The sequence below is a fragment of the Mesoplodon densirostris genome, chromosome 6 (assembly GCF_025265405.1).
Source record: "Mesoplodon densirostris isolate mMesDen1 chromosome 6, mMesDen1 primary haplotype, whole genome shotgun sequence".
NCBI lineage: Eukaryota > Metazoa > Chordata > Mammalia > Artiodactyla > Ziphiidae > Mesoplodon > Mesoplodon densirostris.
Genome location: NC_082666.1, coordinates 80825042 through 80851377, shown reverse-complemented (window position 1 = coordinate 80851377; position 26336 = coordinate 80825042). Strand labels below are relative to the sequence as shown.

General features: G+C 38.0%; 1 protein-coding gene across 1 annotated transcript in view; it reads left to right on the top strand.

Moving 5' to 3' along the window:
- ALDH1A1 (aldehyde dehydrogenase 1 family member A1) overlaps positions 1-26336 on the top strand; it is a 56892-nt gene that overhangs the window by 16316 nt on the left and 14240 nt on the right. Inside the window, exons 3-9 of the mRNA XM_060100493.1 lie at positions 4974-5078; positions 13211-13351; positions 15637-15766; positions 17336-17397; positions 19190-19318; positions 20931-21044; positions 25194-25296. Coding sequence (XP_059956476.1) covers positions 4974-5078; positions 13211-13351; positions 15637-15766; positions 17336-17397; positions 19190-19318; positions 20931-21044; positions 25194-25296 — 784 coding nt within the window. The remainder of the gene's footprint in view (positions 1-4973; positions 5079-13210; positions 13352-15636; positions 15767-17335; positions 17398-19189; positions 19319-20930; positions 21045-25193; positions 25297-26336) is intronic.

The window sequence follows — 26336 nt, the reverse complement described above, 5'->3', positions numbered from 1 at the left end:
GTGGTATAATTTGAAGTCAGGGAGGCTGATTCCTCCAACTCTGTTTTTCTTTCTCAAGATTGCTTTGGCTATTCGGGGTCTTTTGTGTTTCCATACGAATTGTAAGATTTTTTGTTTGAATTCTGTGGAGGATGCCACTGGTAGTTTGATAGGGATTGCATTGAATCTGTAGATTGCTTTGGGTAGTATACACATTTTCACAGTGTTGATTCTTCCAATCCAAGAACATGGTATATTTCTCCATCTGTTTATGTCATCTTTGATTTCTTTCATCAGTGCTTTATAGTTTTCTGAGTACAAGTCTTTTGCCTCCTTAGGTAGGTTTATTCCTAGGTATTTTATTCTTTTTGTTGCAATGGTAAATGGGAATGTTTACTTAATTTCTATTTCTGAGTTTTTGTTGCTGGTATATAGGAAAGCCAGAGATTTCTGTGCATTAATTTTGTATCCTACAACCTTACCAAATTCATTCATTAGTTCTAGTAGTTTTCTGGTGGTGTCTTTAGGATTTTCTATGTATAGTATCATGTCTCCTGCAAACAGTGAAAACTTTACTTCTTCTTTTCCAATTTGTATTCCTTTTATTTCTTTTTCTTCGCTGATTGCCATGGCTAGGACTTCCAAAACCTTGTTGAATAAGAGTGGTAAGAGTGGACATACCTGTCTTATTCCTGATCTTAGTGGAAATGCTTTTAGTTTTTCACCATTGAGTATGATGCTTGCTGTGGGTTTGTCATATATGGCCTTTATTATGTTGAGGTAGTTTTCCTCTATGCCCACTATCTGGAGAGTTTTTATCATAAATGGGTGTTGAATTCTGTCAAAAGCTTTTTCTGCATCTATTGAGATGATCATATGATTTTTATTCTGCAGTTTGTTATTATGGTGTATCACACTGATTTGCATACATTGACAAATCCGTGCATCCCTGGGATAAACCCCACTTGATCATGGTGTATGATCCTTTTACTGTGTTTTTGGATTCTGTTTGCTAGTATTTTGTTGAGGATTTTTGCATCTATGTTCATCAGTGATATTGGCCTGCAGTTTTCTTTCTTTGTGACATCTTTGTCTGGTTTTGGTATCAGGGTGATGGTGGCTTTGTAGAATGCATTTGGGAGTGTTTCTCCCTCTGCAATTTGTTTGGAAGAGTTTGAGAAGGATCGGTGTTAGCTTTTCTCTAAGTGTTTGACAGAATTCGCCTGTGAAGCCATCTGGTCCTAGACTTTTGTTTGTTGTAAGATTTTAAATTATGGTCTCAATTTCATTACTTGTGATAGGTTGTTTATATTTTCTAATTCTTCCTGGTTCTGTCTTGGAAAATTGTACCTTTCCAAGAATTTGTCCATTTCTTTGTGGTTCTCCATTTTATTGGCATATAATTGTAGGTAGTAGTCTCTTATAAGCCTTTGTATTTCTGCAGTGCCAGTTGTGATTTCTCCTTTTTCATTTCTAATTTTAGTGATTTGCGTCCTCTCCCTTTTCTTCTTGATGAGTCTGGCTAAGGGTTTATCAATTTTGTTTATCTTCTCAAAGAACCAGCTTTTAGTTTTATTGATCTTTGTTACTGTTTTCTTCGTTTCTATTTCATTTATTTCTGCTCTGATCTTTATGATTTCTTTCCTTCTACTGACTTGGGGTTCTCTTTTTTCTTCTTTCTCTAGTGATTTAAATGTAGCATTAGATTGAGATTTTTCTTGTTTCTTGAGGTGAGATTGAATTGCTGTAAACTTCCCTCTTAGAACTGCCTTTGCTTCATCCCATAGGTTTTGGGTCTTCCTGTTTTTGTTGTCATTTGTTTCTATGTATTTCTTTGTTTCTTCTTTGATTTCTTCAGAGATCTCTTGATTATTTAGTAGCACACTGTTTAGCCTCCATGTATTTTTGTTTCTTACGGTTTTTTCCCTGTAATTGATTTCCAATCTCATAGCACTGTGGTCAGAATAGATGTTTGATACAATTTCAATTTTCTTAAATTTTCCGAGGCTTGATTTGTGACCCAAGATGTGATGTATCCTGGAGAATGTTTGTGTGCACTTGAGAAGAAAGAGTATTCTGTCACTTTTGGGTGGAATGTTCTATAAATATCAGATCTATCTGGTCTTGTGTCATTTAAAGCTTGTGTTTCCTTATTTATTTTCTGTTTGGATGATCTGTCCACTGGTGTAATTGGGGTGTTAAAGTCCCCTACTATTATTGTGTTACTGTTGATTTCTCCTTTCATGGTTGTTAGCATTTTATGTATTGAATTTCTCCTACGTTGGGTGCATAAACATTTATAATTGTTATATCTTCTTCTTGGATTGATCCTTTGATCATTATGTAGTGTCCCTCCTTACCTCTTTTAACAGTCTTTATTTTAAAGTCTATTTTATCTGATATGAGTATTGCTACTCCAGCTTTCTTTTGATTTCCATTTGCATTGAATATCTTTTTCCATCCCCTCACTTTCAGTCTGTGTGTGTCCCTAGGTCTGAAGTGGGTCTCTTGTAGACAGCATATAGATGGGTCTTGTTTTTGTATCCATTCAGTGAGCCTGTGTCTTTTGGTTGGAGCATTTAATCCATTTACATTCAAGGTTATTACTGATATGTATGTTCCTATTACCATTTTCTTACTTGTTTTGGGTTTTTGTGGGTCTTGTTCTTCTCTTGTGTTTACTGCTTAGAGAAGTTTCTTTAGCATTTGTTGTAAAGCTGGTTTGGTGTTGCTGAATTCTCTTAGCTTTTGCTTGTCTGAAAAGCTTTTAACTTCTCCATCGAATCTGAATGACATCCTTGCTGGGTAATCTTGGTTGTAGGTTTTTCACTTTCATCACTTTAAGTATATCCTGCCACTCCCTTCTGGCCTGCAGAGTTCCACTGAAAAAATCAGCTGATAACCTCATGGGGATTCCCTTGTATGTTATTTTTTGGTTTTCCCTTGCTGCTTTTAATATTTTTTCTTTGAATTTAATTTTTGTTAGTTTGATTAATATGTGTCTTGGTGTGTTTTTCCTAGGGTTTATCCTGTATGGGACTCTCCATGCTTCCTGGACTTGGGTGACTATTTCCTTTCCCATGTTAGGGAATTTTTCCACTATAATCTCTTCAAATATTTTCTCAGACCCTTTCTTTTTCTCTTCTTCTTCTGGGACCCCTATAATTCAAATGTTGGTGCATTTAATGTTGTCCCAGAGGTCTCTGAGATTGTCTTCAATTCTTTTCATTCTTTTTTCTTTATTCTGCTCCTTGGCAGTTATTTCCACCATTTTGTCTTTCTGCTCGCTTATTCATTCTTCTGCCTCACTTATTCTGTTATTGATTCCTTCTAGTGTATTTTTCATTTCAGATATTGTGTTGTTCATCTCTGTTTGTTTGTTCTTTGATTCTTCTAGATCTTTGTTAAACATTTCTTTTATTTTCTCAATCCATGCTTCCATTCTATTTCCGAGATTCTGAATCACCTTTACTATCATTACTCTGAATTCTTTTTCAGGTAGGTTGCCTCTTTCCTCTTTATTTATTTGTCTTGTAGGTTTTCACCTTGCTCCTTCATCTGTGACATTATTTTGCCATCTCATCTTTTTTTTTTTTTTTTTTTTATGAGTGGGATTGTGTTCCTATTTTACTGGTTGTTTGGCCTGAGGCTTCCAACACTGGAGTTTGTAGGCTACTGAGTAGAGCTGGGTCTTGGTGCTGAGATGAGGACCTCTGTGAGACTTCACTCTGATGAATATATTTCCTGGGGTCTGAGGTTCTCTGTTAGTCCAGTGGTTTGGACTTGGAGCTCCCACTGCAGGAGCTTCCACCTGACCCCAGGATCCGTGAACCAAGATCCCTCAAGCCACGTGGGGTGGCAAAAAAAAATAAAAAAATAAAAAAATAACAAAGTAAAAAAATAAAATTAGACTAGGAAACTAACAGATATGTTAGAAAGAATGTAAAAATAAAAATATAGATGAATCAACAACTGGAAGGTACATCAGTGCCACAATAGTAAAAAAGAGGAGGAGGGAAAAGGAAAAAAAGGGGGGGGAGGCCTTGGCTGTGGAGGGTGGGGCCTAAGCAAGGGTGAGGTTTGGATGGTGGGTGGGGCCAATGCTCAGGACCCACAGGGCTGGAAAAGGCCCTGGGGGCATGGGAGGGTGGGGCTTAGGCTCAAGGAATAGAAGGGGCACAGGCGTGCCTCCATCCCTGGTCTCAGAGGGCAGGGGACCTCACCTGGGAGCCCAGCAGGCTTCCTGGGCTCGAGTGAGTGGGGCAAATGCCCTCCTCTCCTCTACTGCTCCTCTGGTCTGGGGTCTGGGAGGCCCCCTCCTGCCTGCCTCTCCTGATCTCCCCAAACCTCCCTCCTGTGCCCCCAAGGACACACATGGCCTGGAGGGGGCTTTGGAGGGCAGGGGATCAACCTAGGAGCTCAGCAGGCTCCCTGTGCCTGAGTGGGCCAGGCAATCTCCCTCCGCTCCTCTCCCGCTCTTCCCAGAGAGTCCCTCCCACCTGCCTCTCCTGATGTCCCCGGCCTAAGGGGCAACAATCCTGTCTGGCCTCCACTTCCCCTCCCCACTCAGTCCCCCTACATCCTACCGGTTCACTCTGGGGTTCCTCCTGTCTCCTTGGGCGTCAGAGTCCCCCACCAGCGCTGGGAGTCACCCTAGTTGTGGGGAGATGCCAACTCTGTGTCTTCCCACACCGCCATCTTGACTCTGCCCTTAAATACCTTTTTTTGTTCTTGTTGTTTTTTTGTGTGTGTGTGTGTTTTTTGCGGTATGCAGGCCTCTCACTGCTGTGGCCTCTCCCGTTGCGGAGCACAGGCTCCGGACGCACAGGCTCAGCGGCCATGGCTCACAGACCCAGCCGCTCCGCGGCATGTGGGATCCTCCCAGACCGGGGCACGAACCCGTGTCCCCTGCATCAGCAGGCAGACTCTCAACCACTGTGCCACCAGGGAAGCCCTTAAATACCTTTTTATTTACCTTTTCTCCTTCTCTACAGATCTTCATAAACAATGAATGGCATAGTTCAGTGAGTGGCAAGAAATTTCCGGTCTTTAATCCTGCAACTGAGGAGAAACTGTGCGAGGTAGAAGAAGGAGATAAGGTAAGTTTTATAACACTAGTTCCATTTTATGCCACCATTCTGAGCTCCCAACCTCCTTCCATGTTCAAATAGATATGTCATGAAAACATGGTTTCCAGGTCATCTGGGGAAATGTTCTTGGTACATAATGGGTACTCACTAGTCATGCAATGATGATAAGCCTGTGCTTGTGCTTCTGGGTGTAGTGATTCTTTTCATATTATTTTCCTTGCTTTTCAATTGAAATAGTGTCTGTATTTATTGTACAAATAGACTGCATATGAAGTGAGTGGTCATACATTTAAAAAGCAGAGAGGGCCTCCCTGGTGGCGCAAGTGGTTGAGAGTCCGCCTGCCGATGCAGGGGATACGGGTTCGTGCCCCGGTCTGGGAGGATCCCATATGCCGCGGAGCAGCTGGGCCCATGAGCCATGGCCGCTGAGCCTGCGCGTCCGGAGCCTGCGCGTCCGGAGCCTATGCTCCGCAACGGGGGAGGCCACAACAGTGAGAGGCCCGCATACCGCAAAAAAAAAAAAAAAAAAAAAGCAGAGAAATCCTTTATTCATACAAAATTTTTTAAGTTGCAAAAGGAAACTAAAAAATCTTAATATAGGACTTTTGTAATGATACATTGCCAAGTTATTTCATTAAAAATCATTGAATTTATATTGATCAGTACCTTAAAAATTGAATTTTAAAGTGACTTAAATTGAATCATAAATTAAGTGTTGTTGCTTGCTAGCTAACAATACTAACAAAAATTAACTTTTATAATGATAATTTTTAATACAAATTTAAAAAAATTAATACACAAAGCAACCCTATGTACTGCTGTTAGCCACTTTAACAAGTGATGATGAAACAGCAGAATGAAAAGGTTGAGTAATTTACTCAAGAAGATATTGCTAATAAATAATGAAATCAGCATTCAGCTGCTGTGCTTCTGTCCCCAGAGCCTGTGTCTGGCAGGGCTACTGCCCTACCTTGTGATTATTATAAAAGAGAGGGTGATATTAAATAGGCCAGGGAGTGAAAAGAGTATAAAAGCCTTCAGAATTTTTATCTGAACACATACCTTAAAAAGCATATGGTCTAATTTGAAATGATTTTTCTAGTCTTTAGCTGTCCAGATGTTATCAAGCTTGTAATTTCTGTCATGTAAGATATAAAGAGGTAAAATACTTTGCTGCATGAAAAGACTACTTATTGGAAGATGAAGTCAGCAAAATCCAAGGATAAGACTACTTTCGACACTATGTTCAGTTCATGGTAGCAATCATGTGTTCCTGTCCTGTCTCCATTCTTTTGCTATCTTCTTCCCAATCAACTAATCTCAAGGTATTACACCTTGCAAACCTTTTTGAAAATAGTGATAGACCTGAGGGGCTCTTTGGGATTTAGGAAAGGCCCTGGATTCAGGTTGCAGTGTTATCAGAAGAAATAAGACCCATGCCTCGAAGGGCAAGGATGCAGAGTTTAGACAGAGGGGTCAACAGCTTGAGAAGTAGAGGCAACACAGAATGGAGACACATGTCACCTGCTTTCAGATTTCACTTTCTATATACCAGTGTTCACCCGTGCATAACTTCTTCAAGGGCTTCTCATTGCCTCTTGAGTGGGGGTGGGGGGGAACCTCTGTTTCTGGCTTCCATTTTTCCTCATCAATGTAAGAGTTCCAACCTTACGGTGCCCAGAACCATGCCCCAAACACTGTATGTTGATCGTTGCTTCTGGGCCACAGCCACAGTGCAGTCCTTGGGACCTAGTTCAAGTCACCATCTGTGGTAAGGGCACAGAAGTTCCACATTTGCATTTACCCTCTTTGAGCTCCTGTTCCTTTTTGTGCAAAACAGGGAGACAGAAAAAACTTGGGGGAGCTTAAATAAGAAAATACATAGTGTTTTAACAGTGCAAGGTATATAATGTAGCCTCAATCATTATATTATTACACTTTTTAAAGCCTTCTCTAACCTTCGCAGGTAGAATTGCTCTCTTCTATGTCATTACAGAACATCACTTATACTTATGTTCTAACCCTTATGTTTTACTGCTTATTGGTTAATTTGTCTGAGACAATATGCTTCTTGTAGAGATTGACATTACATCTCACCTTTATGCCCATGGTATCTAACACCCTATAGATAATGGATAAATGAAATCATTTTCTCCTTCATCAAGCTTTGTTTCCATATACCTCATACACCTTACCTTAGGAATCTAGTACTAAAAGGACTACTGACTAAAGCAGTGATTCTTGAAATTTTGGTTGCTTTAGAACTTCTTGGAAGGCTTGTTAAACATAGATCCCTGGACCCCACCCACCCTGAGTTTGTTTCAATAATTCTAGAGTGAGACCTGAGAATTTGCGTTTCTGACAAATTCTTAGCTGATGCTGATGCTGCTGTTTGGGGTGAGGGTAGGGGAATACACTCTGAGAACCACTGAACTAATGTATTAAACCGTAAGTTGTATCTCCTCTCAGGTGTTAGCATTTAATAGGAAGCATGGGTTTTGACAGGTAAGAAAGTTGATGATTGGAAACTGTGCTATGATAATCACTCTGCATCTCTATGAAATGGCACAAGACCAAACTTAGGCAGAAAAATACTGATGATCCCTAGCAATGTGCTCTAAGAAACCCAGAACGCTGGGTCCTATTAGCCATTCCCAGAAATAAGAGAAAAATTGATTCTTCACATTCAATAAAGAAGAACAGTTTTTATCAGAGACTTCCAGAGGTCTACCCAGCATTACGTGACCTCAAATGTCCTTCTAGTTGCTTGAGTGGCTCTGACAACCCTGAAGAGGTGGGAAAAGCAATAAAGGACAAGATGAGGGCAGAGTTGAGCCCCTGACAGTTGCCTACACTTTCTCTCCAGAGGTATAAACGCCACTCAGGAGGGAGACTGCAGAACTGTGTGCAGTTTGCATTAACGAAAGAAAAAAACAATTCTTGCCGCTTTACCTCTTGGGCCTTGGACATCTTGCTTTGCCACTAGCTTCTGAGATTAGTTTCCTCAGTAAAACAAATCTGTGCCTGGAATTCCAGGTGAAATCTTGTCAGGCAATCTGAAGACTTTTCTTGGTATCATTGGTGAGATTTACCCTCTTCCTAAAGTGTAGTGAGGGAAAGCTGATGATCACACCTGAAGCTTTAGAAATATTTGATATCTATTTGTTCTCTGCTTATTGACAATTATTCCTGCTCATAGTAGGGCAGAACTGTCTGTGCAAATGTGGTTTAAAAACATTCATTAAAGTCCAGCAAAGCTTCAAATCAGGTCACCATACTAATGGAGTTGGCTGGATACTTGATCTCTCAAGTTAGATTGTTTATGGTATAAACTGCCCATAGCAAGCAACTGTTTGCTTAAGATCCAGTGCTCTTGTCGTCATATTCTTTTATGAAATGATCTACCAGCATTTGCTTTAAAAGAATTATTGCTGTTCTCACAATTTTGCTGACAAATGTATAGTAACTTCCAACGTTGCTTAGTGAAAGGTACAAATCTAGTAAATTACATGGTCACAGTAAACCTAATATTCTGGAACTGACTCTTTAGATAATGAGCCAAGAGGTTTTAAGGATTTAATTGATAAGTAGAATGGAGCTAACAATAGGCTACATACCGCCTTTCAATGGTACTATAAAGAAAGGAGGAAGGGCAAGAACAAATGCAGGTTACAAAGAAAAGCACAGATGGGGGTGGGAACTGTTTTCTTTTCACTTCAGTGGCTCTTTTGGGCTATATTGACTAATCCTGAAAACTGCTTTTAATACTAAAGCATGACCTAACAAATAATTGGTGGGGATAAAAGTAAATGTCCATTAAAGTAAGTGCCTATGACAGGTGTAAAACTGGTCTGATAACTACTTTCTCCAAATCTGAACAAATTTAATATGGAAATGCACGGTCTGGGAGGGATGGAAGAGTTCAGTCCTTCCTTAATTTCATCTCTTCAACTTGTGGTCCCTTACTTCAAAAAAGGAACATTTTAAACACTATAAGGTAAAAGTATTATTGATGGTAGAAAATCTGAGTTAATGGTATCAAATTGTTTTCTAGTTAGTTAAAAAATTATGTCCTTGGAAATGCTAGTCCTGGGTTAAAAATCCAAGAAATAGTAGTCTTGGAATAAAAATAAAAATAATAATAATTTACAAAATCCACTTATGCCTAATAGTTTTGGTTAATGTAAAAGCTTTGTTATATAATGGAATCAATTAAGATATGAATTATTTTGTAAATATCAATGTAAGAAAATTATTTATATAAGGAGCACCCTTATATAAAATCAATGTAACATAATGAGTTTATAAGATGCATAATAAACTTATTAAATATTTATAACCTGCCTATTGTAGACCCAAATAGTAAGAAGTATTATAGCTTATAATAGAGATAGCAGAGAGTATTCATTGCAAATGAGATCATTATCAGGATATCCTTGAAGAGCTATACAACTGGATTTTGGAGTCAGATTTGGGACTAAATTTTGGTTCTACTATCTGCTAGATTTCATGTCCTATAAAACGAGGTCTGTGATGCTTAACTACAGCAGTAACTGTGGGGTTATAAAGGGTTTAGCATAGTGGCAGGAACTTAGTAAGCTCTTAACTAGTAGCTATTATCAAGCTGGATTAGTCTGGCAAGGGTTTAGGTAGGTTGTGATATTTGAGCTGGGTCTTAAAGAATATGTAGGATTTTGAAAGGAAAGGGGTGTGCTGGTAGAACATTCTGGGCGAGGAGAATTATAGGAGCAAAGGTGAGAAGTAGTTGGGTCAGATAGAGTAGAAAAAATGTGAGCACAAGTTTGAGTAGGTGAAGTGGGGCCCCAAAATGCTAGGCTTTGAAAAAATCAGAAAGAGAAGTCTGACCTAAGGACTGTGGGCAAAGGGGGCATTTGCAAATATTGGAAAGGGAAAGTGATAAGGTCAAATTATTTGAGGAAGATTAGCCTGGTAGCAATAGGCAAGACAGTTTGGGGAGAGAAGAAAATGGACTTAGGAAGGCTAGCAACAATACGAGATAATGACAGCCTAAAATAATACAGGGCAGTGAAAACTGAAAGGAAGGTTTAAAACACACTACATCTGCTGATAGTTATTTTAAGGTTGTTTTGACTGCTCTGATTCCAATAGCACTTACTACCATTTAATGAACACTTAACATAATGTCTGTCACAGAAAATGTGTTTCAAGTGTCACCTTATTTAATCTTCAACACAACTCCATGAGGTACATTATCCCTATTTTAAAGATAAGAAAACCAAAGGTGAGAGAAATCATATCACAATATAGTTCACTTCAGAATATTTCTCATGGTTTATAATAATGATGTGATTATTTGGTTGTATGTTTCTCCCACACAATTGGAACTTTCAAAAGGCCAGTCTCTTTACTTCACTACTTTATCGTTAGCAGCCTGATGATAAGAATGCTACAGAATAGAGTGTTGAGCAAATCTTTAGATAGATGGATGAATGAATAGATGGATGCTTCAAAGCTTACATAGCTAATAGGCGAGGAACCAGAATTCAGATCAGGGTTGTTTTGTTCCAGACTTATATATTAACTACCATTATTCTATTTCTGTGCCAGCAAGATAAGATATATGAGAAAAGGAGGAGCATGATCCAAAGGATATAACCACAAAACGTCTATATTTATAGCAGCATTCTCCAGGAACATATTTTCCATATGGCAGAGTTACTTGTCTCGAAGCCAATTATTCCATATCCCTTTGAGAGGCCAGGATGCCTATGATAAACTATATTTGGCTAAGGCTGATGATGGAACATGGAGCAGAAGGATCTAAACGAAAGCTGTGTCACACAGACCTTTCTAAACACAGAGCAGCATGTATTTTATAAGCTGTGGTATCCACAGGTCATGCTGGCAATTTCAGATTCTTGTGGTTTGCTTTTTAATTTTTTTCAACAGTGCTCTTCCAATATAATTTGGAAAAGGTGAGAACCTATGGCATAAAACAATGTCCAAATATAAGCAATCAATGTGATTAACTGACTGCCCAAAATATGACTGTATATATATTTCTCAGGAAGGGAGAGTAAGAATACATGTATTTTATTGTACATAATCACTATTCTCTCAAAAGTTAGACAGTAAGATACACAAGTGACTAATAAGAACCTGCTGTATAAAAAAATAAATTAAATAAAATTTAAAAATTAAAAAAAAAGAAAAGATACACAAGTGTAAGATGGTTACAGTGAAAGAATGTTTGCTTGTAATCTGTACTGTGATAATATTATCACTTAATCAGACCAAATTATACTTCTAAAATATCCCTCTGGCCCACGATCATCTTAGTGTGGTGATAAATAATGTAAAAATAACTTACTTTTCTTGTATCTTAATATGCAGACTTGTAAGTTTGGGACTTCTTCTTTTTTTTTTTTTTTTTTGGTGGCACTACGTGGGATCTTTGTTCTCCGACCAGGGATCAAACCCGTGTCCCTGCAGTGGAAGTGTGGAGTCCTACCCACTGGACCACCAGGGAATCCCCAGTTTGGGACTCCTTGACTGAATATAATCAAAGGCAGGGAATATTAATCTGAGATCCATGCCTCCCAAAGGGGAAGGTATCATCGTTGAATGGGTTCAGCTTAATTTGAGCAACTTAAAAAAATTTAGGACAATTTTCCCTTCAGATTCTTTAAGGAAACTATGGCTCCTGCACAAAAGACAACCCACTGGCCTAAGAGGTACCATGATTTGTGGAGCTTATGTAGCTCCATGTAGTGACCAGACTGATAAGCAAAAGAAGATTGGGAAAATCTATGCCTTTAAAGTGTTTGCAGCTGATTTGATGGAGGAAGGAAAAAAGACAAATAAAGTAGTAATGGAAGAGGTAGTGATTTTTGTAGTAGGTGTATTCTATAGGCGCTCAAATGGGATCTGAACAAAGATCTATGGGAATGAGTGGCCAGGGAAAGTATTTAACTGAGGCAGACTAGGAAAGAACAGGAGGAATAAACCAGTTCAGAAAAAAGAATGTGAGTGAGGACACATGAGTGACGGCAAGAAGACTGAGTGTGAAATGACTCAATTATTTGACTTTTGTTTGAATTAATGTAATTTTAAGCAGTGCCTTAATAATAAGAAACTGACTTCTTTACCTAGTTAGGGATTGAAAGGAACTCTTTGTACCTAGTTGGGAAATGAGAGGTTGTAATACACCGCCCTTTCTCTATACCAGACCCGCTGCCTCTGTGTCTTTTTCCCTCTGAACCAGAGGAATGAGCACATGTTTATAATGTTTACTCTTCAACAGCAAAACACAGTTCTTATTCACCCTTCAGTAGGTTCTTCATGAGAGTACACAGCCCATAAAGTCACCAGAGATCCAAGAAGATATTCACTATTTTAGATCTTGAGCTTTCCCTGGAACTCTTAACAAACCAATCACCAAAACAGTAAAATGTAGTGGTGAAGAGCAAAGACTCTACAGTCAGCTGGGCTCCTTTTAAAACAGTTCAGCCACTTTCAGCTACTGAGCTTGGGCAAATCTCCTCTTTCTCTTTGCTTCAGTTTCTTCATCTGTAAAATGGGGAACGTATCTGTCTCATAAAATTATTGAGAATTAAATGAGTTAATAGGTGTAAAGCAGGCTTCCCTGCTGGCGCAGTGGTTGAGAGTCCGCCTGCCAATGCAGGGTACACGGGTTCGTGCCCCGGTCCGGGAAGATCCCACATGCCATGGAGCAGCTGGGCCCGTGAGCCATGGCTGCTGGGCCTGCATGTCCGGAGCCTGTGCTCCGCAGCGGGAGAGGCCACAACAGTGAGAGGCCCGCGTACCGCAAAAAAAAAAAAAAAAAAAAAAAAAAAAAATAGGTGTAAAGCAATGAGAACATTACCTGATGGTAATGGTAAGCACGCCAATGATAGGAACTATTAAAATATAATATTTCTATTCTAGGAAATCAAGCATGTGCTATGTGTGTGGCACTCATCATTCCAAAGAGTAGGCAGCAGGTATAATTCCAATATATGGTAGTTGAGTTTGTACAGTATGCTGGAATTAGGCTGATGAAGACACAGCTTACGAGGAGTTTTAGTGTATTTTATAGGGTTATTGCCACTGGATTTGCTAATATATTTAGCCCACGAATTGAATTCTTTGACTTGCAGGAGGATGTTGACAAAGCAGTGAAGGCCGCAAGACAGTCTTTTCAGATTGGCTCTCCATGGCGTACTATGGATGCTTCAGAGAGAGGACGGCTAATAAACAAGTTGGCTGATTTAATCGAAAGAGATCGTCTGCTCCTGGCAGTGAGTATTAACCGAACTACGCAGAACTCAAAATCTCTAGAAAGCGTTCATTGTTTGGATTGGTGAGTTGTTTTGATTTTAGTGTTCACTATATACTCTCTACAAATAAAACAAAAACACTTCTACCAGCTCTTGTATATGAATGGTACCACTGAGCTTATTCTCAGATAGTAAGTAATCTGCACTCTGGTTTTAGATGATGTTAATGTCTACTCCCAGAATACAGTCTACAGTCTAAACACTGGGTTTTTTTGCTTTATTTAGTTAGTTAGTTAGTTAGTTAGTTGCACTGGGTCTTAGTTGTGGCAGGCGGGCTCCTTAGTTGTGGCATGCATATGGGATCAAGTTCCCTGACCAGGGATCAAAACCAGGCCCCCTGCATTGGGAGCATGGAGTCTTAACCACTGGGCCACCAGGGCAGACCCTGAATTAAACAAGTTTCTTTCCTTTACTGTAGAATTTCTGAGCCTTTATAAAATAAGGTCACATGCAGCATGAAGATCCTAGAATAATATACCGGCTTTCTTGAACTTGACCACTGAACTCCTTGAGTGAAAAAATCTCATGGAGTTTGTTAAAGGTGCCCAGGATTTTTCTTTAAAATAAACCTTATTTCTCCATAATCTAGCCCACAAAAGACAGTTAATAAAATGGCCACTTTTTCCTTTCCTGAAATGTACATGTTCACAATGGTCTTGAATAAAGTATGTTCTTTTTATAGGTGAAAAAGCAAATAATAAAGGAAAATCCATTCATGTGTTTATAAAAATGTTATTTTTATGTATACTGCTTTTTAAAACACATTTCAGCAGTTACATGAATCAGCATGTAAAATGGGTGGGTGAGGTGTTTCCTTGTTTTTTCCTAGAGAAGCCAATTTAACACAAAGCAACAGCAACATCAGATTTCAGAGTAAGTTTTTACTACCTTTAGAATCTTAACTGGCGGCAACAAAAAGGCTTATGTTTTTTAAAATCAACATTAGCAATTATAGTTAATCAAAGGGCCATTTATTATCCAATCAAAGATTCAGCATAATTCAAAGTATGTAAAAATATGGAATTAGAAGTTATACACAATACAACAAGAGTAACCAAAACATCCCGCAGGAAGAAATCAGAATTTGTTAAAACTTGCCTTCCCTAATTTATCCGATCTGTGAATTACAGAATGTTGACTGCCTCTGTCAGCATAAGATCATAAGGGGGGATAAAAGAGTAAGCATACAAAAATCATGTTTGAGGGCTTCCCTGGTGGCGCAGTGGTTGACAGTCCGCCTGCCGTTGCAGGGGACACGGGTTCGTGCCCCGGTCCGGGAAGATCCCACATGCCATGGAGCGGCTGGGCCCGTGAGCCATGGCCGCTGAGCCTGCGCATCCGGAGCCTGTGCTCCGCAACGGGAGAGACCACAACAGTGAGAGGCCCACGTACCACAAAAAAAAAATAAAATAAAATAAAAAATCATGTTTGATTAAGTTTTGAGGTAGCATACAATATAATGCAGAGAGAGAAGACTGTACAACAGATAAGGAACTGATTTAAGAGTTTATCACCTGTACACTCCTGCCCCAGCAGAACATTACACCCCAAAGTCTTTACAGTTCTGCTTAAGAAAAGGAGGAAAAGAAGAGATAGGTCATCTTAAAACCATTAGGGCACTAGACTAGAAAATGTTGAACTTTACAGAGCCTGACCATTCAAACAATAATTTTGATATTAGTGGCAAAACTGAGTTTCACAATTTAAAATTTTGTTGAAGAAAACTCATGGATTAAAAAAAAAATCCATGTTTGTGTGAATATCCAGATGGGATGTAAAAATTAAAAATGATTATTGAGGCATTATTAATGGTCACTGACAGTAAATTGTCACCCACAGTTGTATAATACAATAAGTGAAATCTTGTTGGAACTCTAATCTGACTAAGGAGACTAAGTGCCACTCTCACAAGCTGTGTGTATATCAAATTGTGACCAATTCTTAGAAAGTTGGTTCACTGGGGGACGTTCAGAATGAGATAGAAGGGCACTAGGGTTTAGAAACCAGAATCTCACTACCTTTTCTACCCAGATCTTGCTATGTCCTTAAGCAAGTATGATCTTAAGCAAGTCCTTTTAACTCTTTTTTTAGTCTCCTTTTTAAAAAGAGGAGGTTACAAAAGATTGCTTACAGTATTTCTTCTAGTAGTTTCAAAATTCTCTAGCACACGATTACTCAAAATATTGACTTTTTTTAATCTAAAATTTCTGTGGAAGTTTAGATTTGGGGTGTGATCTCTTTTTCAGACAATGGAGTCAATGAATGGTGGAAAACTATTTTCCAATGCATATCTGATGGATTTAGGAGGCTGTATAAAAACATTACGCTACTGTGCAGGCTGGGCTGACAAGATCCAGGGCCGCACGATACCCATTGGTAAGTAGCTTTGGGAAACCACCGTGGGTGACGGTAGGGGTGAGGAGATTATTGTAGAGATGAAAAATTCCAAACTCTCTCTTTTAAAGATGTCAACCAAGTAGGGCAGAATTATTTTCTTCTTGACTTTGAGACAATGCAGTTCTGAACCTGGACGTTCTGCTAAGATTCATCATATCGGTTTTAAAATTGTTTCAACATAACTATGCAGAACACTATAGATACTTTAGAAAATATTAAAGTAAGAACATTCGTATGCCCACAATTACTGATTTAAGCAGTTGTCTCTCTAAGGACTCAAACTTTTCAGAGCTGGCCTCTAAAATTATTTATTTGGGTTTTATTCCAATGGTGACATTTATACCCTTTCTATAATGTAATTATTTAAGCCTCTTTGTACGTTCCAGTATGAGTCAGCTATGGTCATCTGTGCCTCGTCTAACTCAGTATAGTTAGAGCAGACTAATTAAACAAACTAATTCACATTGATTTGTTTCAAATAGTTTCAAAGAAAGATGGGTCTGTGTTTATAGCTTAAGAATTTGTGTGAGTGAATGTGTATGCATTTTAGTATTTTAATAGAGTATGCACATAATGGGATAGGAATATGAAAAGGCATCGAGTTGGAAAACATTACAAGTAGAATTTAATTCATATAAACGTATTGACTGTGGAAATACAACACCCTCCAGGACTGGCCCTGAAGTGCATTTCCAGTCTAACTGGAGCATCCCGCTGGTTAGAAGTGAGAGCCAGGAAGTGGAAAGGGGAGAGTGAGACCACGATGGGACCAAGAACTGTGGTTATTTCAGAAAATTTTACTTTACCCTTTGATAAAATGGGAGAAACCATTTAAAGTACAAATAGATCTTGATAAGTAGCCTTCTTGCTATGATAGCCAGGAAGCTTTTGTAGGAACTAGAATGAACACAAAGCACAGTGCAACCTCAGGATGACCACATCAAACTCTGAGGCATATGAATCAATCAAATCCAGATGGAAATGTCCTTTACTTCTGGCATATTTTTTTCATAGATTAAGAGTTTGGTAGGCAAAAAGAAGAGGACGTTTTAGAACAAGCCAGTAGGAAAGGCTTATCACTCACAGGGAGATATTTTTTAATTCTACTATATTTTGATTTTACTATGTTTTAAATTATATTATGCACTTTAAAAATTACTGGTAGAACTCAGAGCTGTCAGAAACAGAACTCTTAAGTTTCTTTCTTAGTTACACACCTTTTATTTCCTTTATCATGAAAGAAAGGAAACTGAGAACAAGTATGATTTAGAAAGTAGCCCTCCTATAGGATCAGAGATAGAATAAATACTGTTCAGATCTTTTCCAATTGTGCATCTTTGCTTTGACCTAACTCAGTTTTATGGTTCCTCTCATTTCAAATTACTATTTGAGGGCTCAGTTTTTCATTTTTTAAATAGGCAGAGATATGTTCTCTCTTTCTTTTTTTTAAATTATTGTCTATACCTTCCTCTCACATCAGCCCCAAACCACCATTCTATGAATATCAAGCACATTTGTCTAGAAATGATTGTGTGTTTTATTTTTCAGATGGAAACTTTTTTACTTATACAAGAAATGAGCCTATTGGTGTGTGTGGCCAAATCATTCCTGTAAGTTGCTCTCATATAATTTTCAGTCAAAAAAAAGTGAGTTCTAATTCTATTTCATTTGTTAATGAAGATTTCTTGGGCACAAATGAATGCTTAGATATTTGCTAAATGGGAGCAAATATAGTAACTGTTGAACTTGGGTCTCTCTGTGGCTGTACCCTTTGGATACGAACTAGTAGTCTGGAAACCTATCTATATTCTGGCATATCTCTTAGAGGTTTTTTGTTTGTTTGTTTGTTTGTTTTTTGCGGTACGCAGGCCTCTCGCTGTTGTGGCCTCTCCCACTGCGGAGCACAGGCTCCGGATGTGCAGGCTCAGTAGCCATGGCTCACGGGCCCAGCCGCTCCGCGGCATGTGGGATCTTCGCAGACCGGGGCACAAACCCATGTCCCCTGCAACGGCAGGAGGACTCTCAACCACTGCGCCACCAGGGAAGCCCTAAATTCTGGCATATCTCTTTAGGGTGTTTCCATATACAGCATCACCAAACCTTAACCTTTTACTCTATGGTTTGTTTTTAAAAAGATGTATTGTGCACTCTGTTTAAGACCCATGCTTTACATGTACATAGCAAAGTGGTCATCGTGCAAGACGCCAACCATTTCAGTGAAGTATAGTATGGCCGACCACTCCCCAACACTTTCTATCAACATATCCTCAATGGGACTTCTCAACATAGAGAATAGTAGCAACCAGAGTGTTCAAATTGAATGAAATTTCTTAACTAAATGGAAGAAACTGTGCCAGAGGCATTTGGAGCACAGTATGGAATATATCCTACCTTCAGATAAGAGGCTTTGATACTCCACATTCCTCTTAGAGAAAGTACCATTTTAAGCAGAACCATGAAGATTTCCTTTTATGCCCAACAAACAGGAGACTATCAATGATTTCACTTTGACTGACATATTCAGAAAGGCCAAAAAGGCCAAACAAAAAGATGACAAAATGTCCTGATGTTCTTAGATGAGGAAGTGGCAATGACTTATCTTCTGCCCCAATGAGATTGAAATGTACACATATTAACATTTTGAATGAAATTGCTCATTAGTTCAAAAATCCCAATAAAACCCATAAAAACTACATAATCCTGAATACTAAGAATTGTTAATATTTACTGTATGCCTGTGATGAACAATTCACTGCATTAAACATTTGGCCCACTTTCTCTATGAATCCTCAGGACAACCTTCTGAAGTAGAGAGGACTGTTTTCAGCACTTACAGATGATGAAATCATACACAAAGTGCATATAACTTGTCTGAATTCACACGGCTGCTCAGTGATTGAGCTGAGATGTGAACCAAGCTGTCAGCCTCCAGACCCTAGACTTCTTTGTCTTTAGCAAGATACTTGTCTTGGAATTAAATACTACTAAATATTATTATTGGGTAAATGGTTACATTTAAAGACCTATAGGGAGGGAGGAATAATTACACTTTTTAAACCCTTACAGGTAACTTACAATATATTTAATAGTAAGGCTTGATTTCTAAACCATGCAGTGATTTTTTTTCCTGGTAGAAAAATAACTCAAAATAATAGCACTTGATAAAATTTTATGACTTTCTCCTGCTCTCTTCCTGTATCTAGTTTGTTTGGAGGGGTTTTTTTTTTTTTAGCATTTATGAGTTGCTTTGAGCAATGAACTTAATTAGAATATACCAGATGATTAAACAAAACTACTACAATTCTTGTTTAACATCTACAGGGAGTGTATAATGTGGAAGTTAGATTAGCAAATGTGGCTTTCAGCAATACAAAGAATCTATTGTTATATATTGCTTTCTAGTGGAATTTCCCATTGGTCATGCTCATTTGGAAGATAGGGCCTGCCCTCAGCTGCGGAAACACAGTGGTTGTGAAACCAGCAGAGCAAACCCCTCTGACTGCTCTTCACATGGCATCTTTAATAAAAGAGGTACGTTTCCTAAATCAAAATATGTTTAATCTTTGGATGCTGAAGGAGATGGATGGGCTTTGGAGTGAATGTGGCACTTAAAAAAAAACTTTATTTTTTGGACCTGCATATTTAGCTGTTTTGGAACACAACTGTTTCCTCCTTGAGTTTCAAATATAAGACTGCTACAGTCACATGACGATATTGAGAGGTGGAATCTTGTTTGTTACTGTCATTCCCATTTCTTTTCGTTTAGAATCAGAATAAAGTTGTATTTCAAATATCTTAAAAAAAAAAAAAAAGTATGTGCAAGAACTCAGGAGTCCTGATTTACAGTAGGAAGACTTCATCTGTTGCTACTGTAAACTACATTATCTGCCAATGGCTCCTGTCCAGTGGGGACGTATTAAGCATAGCTGCTGGCAGGGACTTTTGGCAGTCAACCCAAATGAACCTCTGCCCAAAGGAGGACAGGAAGCCAGACCAAAAGCTTCATGTCCAACTGCCACCTTATGATCACTTTTTAAATTTCTTTTGCCCAACACCCATGAATGCAAGTTCATGTTGAAATTGCTATGATTTTCTTTCAAATGTTGAACTGTAAGTTGGTATATAACTGCAACTAACAGCCTGGAAATTCTACAAATTTGTTTAAACTAGTCTATCTGAAGGTTGGAGGCTTCTGAGCTAATATGCTTGCTTGTAGCATTGGGCTACATTATTTCTAAACTCATTCACCCATGAGGGAGTACCTTTATATTCTCTTTTCTATTATGGTTTCCTCTGCATTTACCTTCCTGCTCAAAAACTGACAAAAGAGCACATAACATTCATTGTCATCAACTATCTAGATTGTTTTAATATATTTTTTCTTGCAAACAAGTTATTGTCCTTTATATCATACCAATATTTTAAAAATAAGCTTTAGTCCCTAGAAATTTAAAATTCAGGAAATCTGAATCCATATCTTAAAAATATTCTTCACTTCAAATTAAAAGTAAGCAAAAGAGATGTCAAAATGAGACATTTTGATGCAAATAACATGAAATTTCATTGTGTTGTTTCAGTTGCCACACTGCTCTATACTTGATAATTCTTTAATTGAGATTGAAATCAATCTGTGAAGCTTGATCATGAATGGGATTTAACATAACATTTTTCTGATTAAATAATGCTGATAGGAATTTGCAACCTAGTTGGTACGCCCTGATCAACAGGTAGAAACTAAAAATATTAAGATCCCTTTAGCTTCTTATTTTTGCTGAATGGATAATAAACACATTGTTTTCCTTCTTTGTGAGTAATTTACCAACCACTTTTACACACACTATCTTTTTGAGTTACTATTATAAAATTTGAGACAGCCATCATTGGAGCGATGATCCATGAAAGTCAAAGATGAACTTACTCTAAGGAGAAATAGTCCCTCAATAATGCAACCCTTGAGGTTATTTTAAGTGGGCTAAACAATGAAATGAGAATAATAATAATAAAACCACCTATATGAACCTTTCTTTGTAGAAAAACTCATAAGATTAGCATAAAGAGGCAGCTTTGATCCCATACTCTCCTCTTTTTTCTGTAGAATTAAATGATCAGTTCTGTTCTAACTATTTTACTTGTTATCTTTTAGGCAGGGTTTCCTCCTGGAGTAGTGAATATTGTCCCTGGTTACGGGCCTACTGCAGGGGCGGCCATTTCTTCTCACATGGATGTAGACAAAGTGGCCTTCACAGGATCAACACAGGTAACATCATTTACTCAGGCCAGTAGTGAAGCAGTCGGAAGCATGTTTTATGTTACTGTTTTTAAGCTGACATTTCCTTAAAACAAAAGTTCTTTTAATGATTTGTTCCTTATTCTAGCCTTCACACATGTTTATAGAACATAAGCAGATGTCGTTGAGATGAAACGAAATACCTATTACAAAAGCAGAAAGGACTGGAGTAAACTGTTTTTAGTATGTTATTACTTTCTCTGACAAGAAATATGGCTGATTAGACCTTGTCGTATGATTAGTAAGGTTTATGATAAAAAATATAAATTAGGCCACAGTGATTTGTATGAATGAATTGTAATTTTATCCTGTAGATTAGGGAAATCAAAGAGCAGAGCCTCACCCTTAGCTCCTTATTTGGGGCTCTCTCTTCCCTGAACATTCTGAAAAGGAGTCAGCAGCTCAGCTTCCCGGATCCAACCTAACTTTTCTGCCTCAGTAGCTCCAGCTTGGCTATCCAGAAGATTAAAGAACAGGACCCCAGCCGTGGGCACTTCAGAGGAGAGGAATGGGGGAGAGGAGGGATGCTAAATGCTCTCTAAATGCTCTGGGTGTTGAAAATGGTTACTTTTTTAACTTTCCGGAGAAACAGGAAGAACATTCCAGATAGTGTGGAAAGGCTAATTTGATTATTTTATACTCCTAATTAGCCACTCCAATATAAAGAAAAGTTTACATAGAGAACTAAAACGATAGAAAATCAAATTTTATTTTTCTTGATCATTTTTAAACTAGATAAATCAATATATAATTTTTTCTTGTTTTTTATAGACATAAAATAGAAAAAGTTTACATTCTACAAACTCCTAATTGAGGTAGGGGAAAACCAATTCTTCAATCAGGAGTCTGTGGACAAAACAACTGGTAATGGTCAAGACATAGCAATAAATTAAAAAATGATGAAGTCACAGGTTGAAATCGTAGTAGAGGAGGTAAAGCAGGAAGGTACAAATTCCTCAGCCTAGCATTGTAGACCTTCCCCAACAGGGACACCACATACAGCTTCTGCTCTAGATCCCACACACTTCTCTAGTTTGTCTGAGCCAGAGGCTACTGTTCCACGATGCCATATCTGCATCACTGCCTGTTTATCTTGGCTCATCCCTGAACCCCTACAGCACTTTAGGGGTACTTTACCTGCCCCCTCCCCCCAAAAAACGTTGATATGAGAAGACTAGGAAACATCTAGGTTTAAATTCTAAGTCTACCCCTCCTAGCAGTATGTCTTCCAAAAGTTAAGTATCCTTACTAAACTTGAGTTTCTTCATATGTAAAATGGGAATAATAATATCTACTTTATTGAGTTGTACCAAATAAAACTGAATAAGCTAAGGAGTAGTAAAACATTTAGCATCCTACAGAGTAGTCACTAAATGGCATGATTATTGTGTGTTCTAGAGTGATTTCCATTCTCTTGTTCCTTCCCTCACTCTTTAATTTCTCACACTAGTTCATAAGGTGTGAGGGAAGAGGTCCCTTCTCCACAAAATATTTCTTCATCGCTGCCCCATCACTTCCTGATTATTCCATGCATCTTTTCATTCCCATAGGTGTTTGCTCATGCGTGGCCACACCTACTATAATGTGGCTCCCATCACATGCCCTCTATGGCTTTCTCCACAGTCTCAGGAGCATCCTGAATTTAAAAACTTTCCATCTGTGCCCCCATTGTCCCTGATATATAATTATGATAGCACGTGCTCCTTGCTTTGTTATGTATCTCTCTCCCTTTTGCTGACTATCCTCAAAGACTATCTTACTCATTCCTATCTCCAGAAACCAGTACAGTAACTACTTCTGATTGAGTATTAAAGAATTCAGTGTGACTAAGATGATTTTAGAAGCCACACAAAAAATCAGTCTTTCTGGGTCCTCTTTTAGCTTCAAGTTCGTTGCTTTGCAGATAGTAGTGAACTTGCCAAATGCCATGAAAGAGGCAAACCATGGACTTTATGTTTTTGTGGTTCATTGTAGCAGTCACGCTCATTATAAAAATGTTTCTGGCATGGTAAGAATTTTAATGTCCCATCAGATTCATTTACAACAGAATCCAACCCACATTGTGCAGGATGTGCTAAGTTAGAACATTTTTTTGAGCATTTGTTACTTCTGCCCCACAAGGGCAACGCCATAATATCATGGAACATACTTTTTACCATAGTCTAAATAGTGCTTATCCTCTCTTCCTTGTAGACCTTTTTGAGAAAAAAATGACAAAATTTTACTTTTTTCCAAGTGAGAGAACAAAATCATGGGGCAAAAACTGATGTTTCCTTATTTTGACTTTAGCTAGACCTTTGGGAAAACTCAAACAAACCTTTTATTTGCCATATGAAATTGCACGAAGTAAAAATGTAACCTTTCTTTCTCACTCATACCTCTAACCATTCTTCATGCTAGTTCTTTTGACAGTTGTAGCTTTTAGAAAAATGCCTCTGATCTTACTCCCTTCCCCAAGACAAAAATTATCTGCTTTAATAAAGTTTCTCCAGCAAATCTTTCTAAGCTAAAAACAAAAAAACCAAAAAAAAAAAAAAAAAAACCCAGAAAACAAAAGAAAGATGCAGTGAAAGAATTTGGAGAATTCAAAGGGAGAAAGGCAAAGATTATTATCTAGAAAATACAAAATTCTTAATCACCTCAAATGAAAATTCAATTTTTGAGAGTGGTCATAAGAAATATGTTGTGGAACCAAAATGGGATACAAGAGAAATTTCAAACAGGGTTTCTTCATTGCCAGTCTACTTTTAGTTTATTTTTATTAACTACATTTAAGGGTTTGATTTAGTGCATGAAGATTTTACATAAGATGAAAACATTAGCAGATTAATTAATGCTCTACTCTGTAATGCACAGTAGGAGTTGGTTCAACAGTCAAAATTTAAACACACATTCAACAAGCATCTACTTAACTTTTATTCAGTTGAGATAGAAACTTTTCCTTAAAATCTGATGTGTTGAGGAAGAAAAGAAATCCAGAGAATAAAAGAAGCAAGATAAGATGAATCATCTTGTAAAAAGAAAAGCAAAGATCCTTTTAGTGTACTAAGACTTCAATAAAAAATAATAAGGAAGAAATAGTTATATTAAATAAAGGAAGAAAGAAAGAAGAAATAATTATAAAACAGGCCAGATTTTAGAAATGAGAAAAATATAAAGAACTGCAGAAACTAATCTTCATAGGAAGTGATCCATAAAAAAAAAAATTGAAAACTCTTTCTCTGAAGAGAGGCCACTAGCATTAATAAGAAAAAAAAAAAGAAAAACAGTAGGATTCCAGCTAACTGAAGTAGCAGCACAGAACACAGACTCAATTTCTTTCTCCTAACTCCACTCTTCAAAGGTGTGGAGGACAGCGTGAGAAAGAGGGAAGTGAGAGCAAGAGACATGGGGGAGAGGGGATATCAGTTAATCAATAGTTAAGTGAGCCCACTCTGACAGATAGTGCTGAGAAAAGGTATGCAATGATAGAACATTGTCACTGCTACCAGGGAGGCAACATCTGTTTGGGAAATTGATATTTATACAAATAATACAATCCAAGAGAAACTCTGAAATGAGTCCTCATGAGGGCACTTATCGGAGATCAGAGAAAGAAAGGTCATGTTCACCTTGAATCATCACAGATGGCTTCAAAGAGGAGCTAAGATACGAGCTGGACCCTAAGGCAGCCCAAGTCGGGGTAAGACCTTTGGGTCTCATTATAAATGAGAAGCAGAGAGAGATTCGAGGCTGGTAAATACGCCACTGTCTGGATAGAGTTTTCTGGATTTCAACAGAGGGACGAAAAGTCAAATTAGATAAATTATGGTTGGATCATGATATGTCAGACTGATCAGAAGAAAGATGAAGTTCTGATTAAAATGAAAAATAACCTGTCTAGCCATGTATACATCAAGATCAGCTATCACATTCAATATATCTGTCTTCATGATCCATCCTATGTTTATGCTTGGATGGAGGAGTCTTTGGTATCTGAAAGTGCCAAATCTGGAAAAATGCCATTTCTCCCTAATGAGACGTAACTGTGGCACAAACATCGTATAAATTTAAATCGCTAAAGAAACCTGCCTTCATGAGAGCAGATTCAGCCTCCTCCTTTGTAATGCTCCATTTCAGGTTGGCAAAATGATCAAAGAAGCTGCTGGGAAAAGCAATCTGAAGAGGGTGACCCTGGAACTCGGAGGAAAAAGTCCTTGCATTGTGTTTGCTGATGCCGACCGTGAGTAAAAGTCACTCTGCTCACTTCTCACCCTTCTCCTTTCTGGTGTCTGGTAATGCCATACAATGAAGGGTTTGCTTCTAACGTCAAAGTGTAAGGCATTAACCAGAGTCCAAAATTACTCTTAAAAATCTCTTAAATTGTCCTAAAGTTATAACGCCTAGATAAGTCCAACACAGACACAATTTCTTGGTTTGGAATAGATTGCTATTTTCTCAGCTGAACTCTAGAGAAACTAACTATTTTGCATTTAGGGGCCGTAATGGATATTCTTAGTTCCATACCTTTAAATATTAGCATCACCTTAAGCGTGGTGAGATACCTTCAGACACGTTGGACTGAGACCAGCTGGAGAGACAGCAAGTTGCACATTTGTCATCTCCCTTCTCTCTGGGTCACATGCTCATTGAATAAAATGGCCAGAGGAAAAGGATGCCTACTATTTAAGTAATTTCTCTCATTTTCTTCTAGCAGGTGTAGTTGAATTTATATATATTAAATCTCTAATTACGATGTGACTCCATTATACAATATCCTAGGTTCATCCTGATTATATTATCAAGTAGAATTCCACAATTATTTCCAGCAGAAAAAGAAGGTCAAACATTCATCTGTCTCTTTAAGAGCTGCATTATTGGTCTGAGGCAATCAACACAGATGACTTATGTTGTTACTGTGATCTTACCTGAAGCTTTTTAGAGCACACTATCTTATACATTCTACAGACATGACAAGATTTCTGATTTTACCAGATCTTCCTGTAAACTGCTTTCACTACAGCTAAGCGGATGTGATTAGTTCACAAAATAAAGATAACAATATCCAATTGCTACAATGTTAAATTAAACCTTCTGCATTTAGAAAATTAAAATGCAAAGAAAGCTTTCTTCTGGTTGTTTAGGATCTACTAATGAAGCAAACTATTTCCTCTTTTTAAAACCCACATAACCATCTCAAATAAACAGATAAGAAGAATTTATAGGCATTTATGAAATAACATGGCACACTTTACATAAATTTAGAAAAATGTTTTCATAGAA